This window comes from Puccinia triticina, chromosome 1A (assembly GCF_026914185.1).
Source record: "Puccinia triticina chromosome 1A, complete sequence".
Taxonomy (NCBI): Eukaryota; Fungi; Basidiomycota; class Pucciniomycetes; order Pucciniales; family Pucciniaceae; genus Puccinia; species Puccinia triticina.
The window spans coordinates 8,843,551-8,849,570 of NC_070558.1; the positions used below are offsets into that span (position 1 = coordinate 8,843,551).

A 6,020-nucleotide genomic window follows, 5' to 3' on the forward strand; every position below is an offset into this window, starting at 1 on the left:
CAGAGTCGTGTCAACAGCAACAACCAAACAGGCCTGTGTCATCGCAACCTTTCCAGGTGCTGGCGTTTCTTCGGTCGTCTGCAGCTTTATGCTGTTTGGTGCAACGATCTTTCTGTTTGACAATGCGGAACATTTTTTGAGACAATTTCCGGTAGTATTTTATTCAACAAGAAACTTACACCCCGCTTTGTCTTTTTTTGGGCTACTCCAGCTTCAAGAATTTGTTTGTCACAAGCCTTGATTTCTTCGGGGGGTATGAATACCTGTGGTACTTCAAGGGGGAGATGGGTTTTTTCGGCTTGCTCGTGATGGCGATGCTGAAAATTACCATCCATACAAATAAAAACTTTGTTGTTGTCTTCTGATTGACATGGGTTAGTCACCACAGCTGCTCGACCAAAACACGCAGGACAAGATCGTTGAACACCCAACGTTTGCTTGATAAGAATATTGGCCCGTGTTTTTGTTAGGGAGGGGAGGGACTCACACTCCCTCATCAATCCAACGGCGTTTGATATGAAAAATCTGGAAACTCAAAGCTTTTTGAGCCGCTTCGCGGCGTCCTTGAGGATTGCCTTGCGCCGTCTTCCCCGGGCCGGCTTTGGGGCGCTGTTGTCTTCTTCCTCTTCTTCGGGTTCGATATCAACCTCCCCATCATCTTCAGTTTCGTCCTCCGACTCTTCCCCATCGGTGGCTTTCTCCTTTCCCTTGGACTTGGAGGGGCCGGCCGTCGGTGATATCTTTGCAAAGGTTCTTTTCGCAGGTGAGTGGGTTGGAGTAGTAGCCGGGGAAGCTAAGTCTTCCGACCCAAGCTTCAATCTTTAACGTATAACGAATCAGCTCCCGTCAACCCAAAAGCATGTCGTTACGTACATGTTCCTTCCTTTACCATGAACCCCCGGTTTCCCCAGCGAAGCCAAACCGCTCGCACGGCTCGGTTGGTGCCCGCTCGTAATACTGCAATCGTTGACCTGAATAACATTTGAGTCAGGAAGGAGTAAAGTCGAATGGGTAACGGAACCTTACTAAAATGATGGCCATTTTATTCTCTATGTCAAAGTCCACAAGCACGCCGGCAATCTCGCATTCCCTCCCAACGACGTAAAGGGAGTGGGTTTTGATAAAGTTTTTTGACCCTGGAATGACATACTTCACCTTGAACGTTTTGTGGCGGCGTTCCTGAAGGCAAATGATTAGTTTTACATCACAAAAGGTAGGGGACGAACTTACCTGTGAGTCCCAATCACTGTGTTCCATGGTGACTTCCAGGCATCTGTCGTTGCCGTTTGCGACCTCCTCGCGTTTGACGACGATACCAAGGCCGAGCACACTTGCCTTGTTGGCGAATTCGAATCCCTCTTCGCCAATTTCTCGAACCCGAGCAACCGAGTGTTGATTGTAAGTCAAAATAGGTGTCTTGCCGTCGTTCGTCGCAATCAATTTGCCAGCCATATAGTAAACTACGTTCGCAACCAAGATGTTTGCGAGGGCCGTGTTTGTCGTCAGAGTAATTTCAAAATCCCGTTGGGCAGTCCCGTCAACCCCCGCGCATTGCACGAAAGATTGAGTCGTCACGTTTCCATACTGATTTGCGCGAACGTTCTCCGGAACCGACTAAACACGTTATCATATAAGTAAACCTTGCTGAATTTGAAACTGAGAAAACAACGTACATCTTCGAGAGGTTCGTAGTGGCTCGTCATGTGGACGGGGTGGTTGGGATTCCTGTTCACGGCCATCCCAGCGTTTCGGAAGCGACAGAGAGAATTGCAAGGGAGCAATAGATGGAAAGATACGACGAGGTTCGGAGGTCAAATCGCGAGCGGGGAGATCAAGTCAAGTGGGCAGGTCGATTGTTGTCAAGGTCCAGCAGTTAGTTGGTACGGTTAATGGTTGAGTTTGTGGGGAGATAGAGGAAGAGCGGCGAAAGCCCCACCTTTATATTTTGCATGGAGTCGTATCGCCAGAGCGTGCGTGAAGAGCCAGTCTGGCAAGGCGCAGGAGGGACGAGGTTGCGCAGTCAGCGCTGGTGAGTGCCATCAGGGTCTGAGTAACCATCGCCAAGCGAACACACTCCTCTGATCGATTGCCGTCCGGACCCGCGCAACGAGAGAGCCTGGCCGTTGAAGCTCATGTATAATTGAGGGACGAGGGACTGTACCAATACTTGTGTAAGGGTGAGGGAATGCAACTTCGCGACGGAGATCTGTAATCGTCCTTTGGAGAAACAGGAGCCCACGACATGACCCATCGTGGAGTAGAGAAAAACGGGGATGAGTCCGGCTGGTAGGGTCCAAGTTGGCGTACTCCAATACCGCCTGCGTCAGAGCCGCCGCGGGGACCAAATGCGGGAGGGCTGACATCATCACCAAATCTGCTTCGCGTCGCAGGCGCCGCTGTAACTGGAACAAACAAGCGACGCGGCCGTCAGGAAATGAGTTGAAACAGCCACGCGAAACGTTTGACATACAGGCACCCGCTGCACCCCCGAATAAAACTTCTTTAATTGCTAAAAAAAGGGCCTGAGAACCCACACATGCTGATCTTGCAAAGATTGTCCCACCCAGCCCCTTCCCGGTGCAAGAATGCCTCCTCGGCCTTCAGTTACCCCTCCCGATGGCCGCCGATGTGATAGGTCATCAAAAGGAGGAGACAGTGGCCATCGAGAGGACTCTCCTCCTCTAGACGTGCAGTCGGACCGGCCATCGAAGGGAGTGTTTACTCCATTCGATGGCCAGTCTCATTGTCAAGCATGTACAAGTGCCGAGGATTCTGCCCGGTGGGAATGAATCATTCTTGGCAAGCATATGTGCAGGTGATTGCCGGGGAGCAACCTCGGCAAGGATGTAGACTAGCTGGTGCATTGTAAGGAGCAATATTCCCCCCGGGCCCGGCGAGCCAAGTGAATTACAAGGAGCGATATTCTCCCCGGGCCCGGCGAGCGAAGACACCTTCCGCCGTCCGGCCAGTCAATACACATAGCTGCTGTCCGCCTGGAGCAGCCTTCCTTGGCTAGCAGGTACGGACTGCTCCATGGTGGAATCCTTCCCGATGTGCAGGTGCTCACCGAAGAAGTTACCTTTTTTTACGCGGTTGTTGTTCTGGTGGAGACTGTTGCTGATTTGTCCTCGCAACTGGCTCTCTTTTCGGAAATAGAGAAGTTTTATTCAATTCCTCGCACCCGCTTCGCCGCTTTGGGATGTTGCTGATGCTGACTTCGTCGGAGAGTCCACTTTCGTGCTATGAGGCGTTTCTGATGCTTACTTCGTCGGATAGTCGGGAAGAACTGCTGATTGTCGGCTATACGGATTGAGCGGATCCGCCTCGCTTGCGATGAGTGGTTCGGTCGGTTCCGGCGAAACACGCCACGTTTGGAATGGGTTGGACTGTAAGGGACCGATCTTCAGCAGGACCCCCTCCTGGGAGACGGTAGGCCCTCCCGAGCCTGCGCCGCGGGCGTCAAGTACTTGTGTGTAAACAGAATGCCGATTTGGGACATCGCCTGAAACGCGAGCCGCCCCCTGTCGCATACACTTCCGAGTTTGATCGTATTTCGAACACGGGTTTTGCCTTGACTATCGCTCTGGTTGAACGTGCTCAGGAGGGATAATATATAACGGGCCCGTTGGTCCACATTTTTCCCCCGGAGGCCCGAGCTCCTCTGTTGCATTTGCACAGTTTGAGCACGCGTCGTCCTCCCCCTCCGCTCTTGCAATTGCATTAAGCCCGAGGTACAAAATCACCTTTACTGCCGTGTGAAACTTGCACACCCTTTTGCAATACGCCGCCGCTCTGCAGTTGCAAGTGGCCAAAATCAAATATTTTCTGCGATTGCGCTTTCAGCGCTTTCTTTTTGCCCCCCTCCTTCCCTTGCGATTGCAACTGGCACGAGGGGGTTGAACCCTACCCCTTTTCATTACTGGTTCAGAAATTGGGGGGCAAGTCCGAGGCATTTATGTTCGGGGACTTTAATTTTATTTTCTTGCGGTATTAAGCGTAACTAGAGGCCAGGGCGGCTTCGCCGCTGCAGATCAAAGATTAATATATTCCAACCCTTTTTCACAATTACCCCTTGAATACTTGACACAAATCTGTGCAAACAGGTAGTTGCATCATACACTGCAATTCAAAATTTAAAATGTGATTTGAACTTGGTTACACAAGTTGAAATGTGGGGGTCTTGTGATGGTTACAGTCAACTTTCCCTCAGAATTCAAATCAAGAAACAATTTATCAATCAAGATCAGCTCCACAGTGATAGCAAACAACCTAAAATTTTTGATAAATTATCTTTCAAAGCAAAAGGATCATAATACATAGAAAACAAGTTTGAGGTCAAAGGAGGAGGTTCTACGGATGGGTGTGTCAAGAAAAAGGTTTCACAGATACTACTATACTAAAATCATGAAAATGAAAGGCAAAGGAAAAAGAAATTACTTTATAATTCAAGCTAGATTCATGTCACAGACCAGGTGCACCACCAACTTCCATTCAACATTGACACTCTCCTACAACTCTCACATTCTCCTTCCTGAAGAAACAGAAAAGCAAGCTGATTCGCTTGTTGCAACATCTAGGGTCTACCTCGATATTACACGTGGTGGCAAGGTAAATCCACATTTCGATTTATCTATATTGTGCGGCAATCCGGGATGAAGCTCTGATCGAGTGTTGTGTGCTTGTCTTGTGCGGTAAAAAGCCGTTAGGAAGGGTCGTGATTGCACTGTTCAAGAGGACACCTAAAACTAGTGAAAACTTCAGAGTCCTGGCTATTGGTAACACGAAATCTGCCAGTGGTACTCCCTTGGCCTACAAGGGATCCAGCTTTCATCGAATCATCAAAAATTTTGTAAGGCTTCTACTTTGGCTTAGTTGTGAAACGGCCACCAAAAAGGCTGAACTAAACTGCTATTCTGCTTTACCTTCCTTCCTCGGCTTGCCCGATCGCTGCTTACCTCGCTCCTCAGATGATCCAAGGTGGTGGTGAGTACCTTTCGCCTGGCCACAATATCCATTTTTATTCTTAGCTGACTCTGGGTTGGGACCATTCTCACTAGATTTCACCAAGGGAGATGGAACCGGTGGTGAATCAATTTACGGTAACAAGTCAGTGAAACTTCAGCAATAACAAACACCCTAACGATTGCTCACAAGTTGCATGCTGGGTTTGACTGATGGTTTTTGCGGATTTATCATTGGATCATAGATTTCCAGACGAGAACTTTTTATACAAACACGAAGGTCCTGGGACGCTATCAATGGCAAACGCAGGTCCAGACACCAATGGCTCTCAGTTCAGTCGAATGATCTTCCAGACCCGGTTTCAGGTATCGGTAAATTGACCGAGTGTATGATCTTCATAGGTTTTTCCTTTGCACCGTCACGACTTCTTGGTTAGACGGGAAACACGTCGTGTTTGGCAAGGTTGTTGAAGGCATGGTATGTGTCATTTTCTTCTTCTTCAATTATGAGAGTGATCCCAATCATTTCGCGCTCCCATTCTAGGACGTCGTCTACGACATCGAATCATCCAAGACTGATAGCAGAGACAGACCGCTCGAGAAGGTCGTCATCGCGGATTCCGGGGAGCTTGAAATCGAAGAACAAGTAGACGAGGAAGGGAACAAGGTACCTCTCCGAGTCGAGCTATAGAACCATCCACCTACCACCTTCCCTACCTCTCTCGGTTCCCCTTTCTCTTTTCCTCCTCTTATCTCTATTCTATCACTTCCTTTCAAGGCATCGAATAGTTGCTCTGTTGGAGTAGCTATCTCTGTCAGTCTTTGCCCCCTCCAAGACCACCCTTCCACTCTACCTCTCATTCAAAAGCAACGGAGCAAATTTAGTAGGGACCACCACTACTACAATCTGTTTTCTTCCCAATTAAAAAAAATGTTTTGGGATCCAAATGTTGATGCAAGGCAGACTTTGATCGGACGTGGTAAATGTGAAGAGCTCATAAATTCCCAAATCAGAACAGCGTCTTGGAAGGAGTGAAGTCCGCTGATGTGGCAGCTGAA

The 6,020-nt window shown here is 49.0% G+C and overlaps 2 protein-coding genes across 2 annotated transcripts; one reads left to right on the forward strand and one right to left on the reverse strand.

Annotated features, from left to right (window-relative positions):
• Positions 1 to 533: 533 nt before the first annotated feature.
• On the reverse strand, positions 534 to 2,251 carry PtA15_1A980 (uncharacterized protein; the record flags this gene model as incomplete). The annotated part of the gene is made up of 4 exons (XM_053166064.1): positions 534 to 812; positions 890 to 957; positions 1,885 to 1,987; positions 2,075 to 2,251. 4 exons carry the CDS (start codon positions 2,249 to 2,251, stop codon positions 534 to 536), a joined length of 627 nt encoding a protein of 208 aa, XP_053017193.1.
• Positions 2,252 to 4,458: 2,207 nt separating this feature from the next.
• PtA15_1A981 (uncharacterized protein) lies at positions 4,459 to 5,652 on the forward strand (the record flags this gene model as incomplete). Its single annotated transcript, XM_053166065.1, has 7 exons — positions 4,459 to 4,608; positions 4,700 to 4,849; positions 4,968 to 4,983; positions 5,058 to 5,106; positions 5,207 to 5,293; positions 5,364 to 5,439; positions 5,506 to 5,652. 7 exons carry the CDS (start codon positions 4,459 to 4,461, stop codon positions 5,650 to 5,652), a joined length of 675 nt encoding a protein of 224 aa, XP_053017194.1.
• Positions 5,653 to 6,020: the final 368 nt, after the last annotated feature.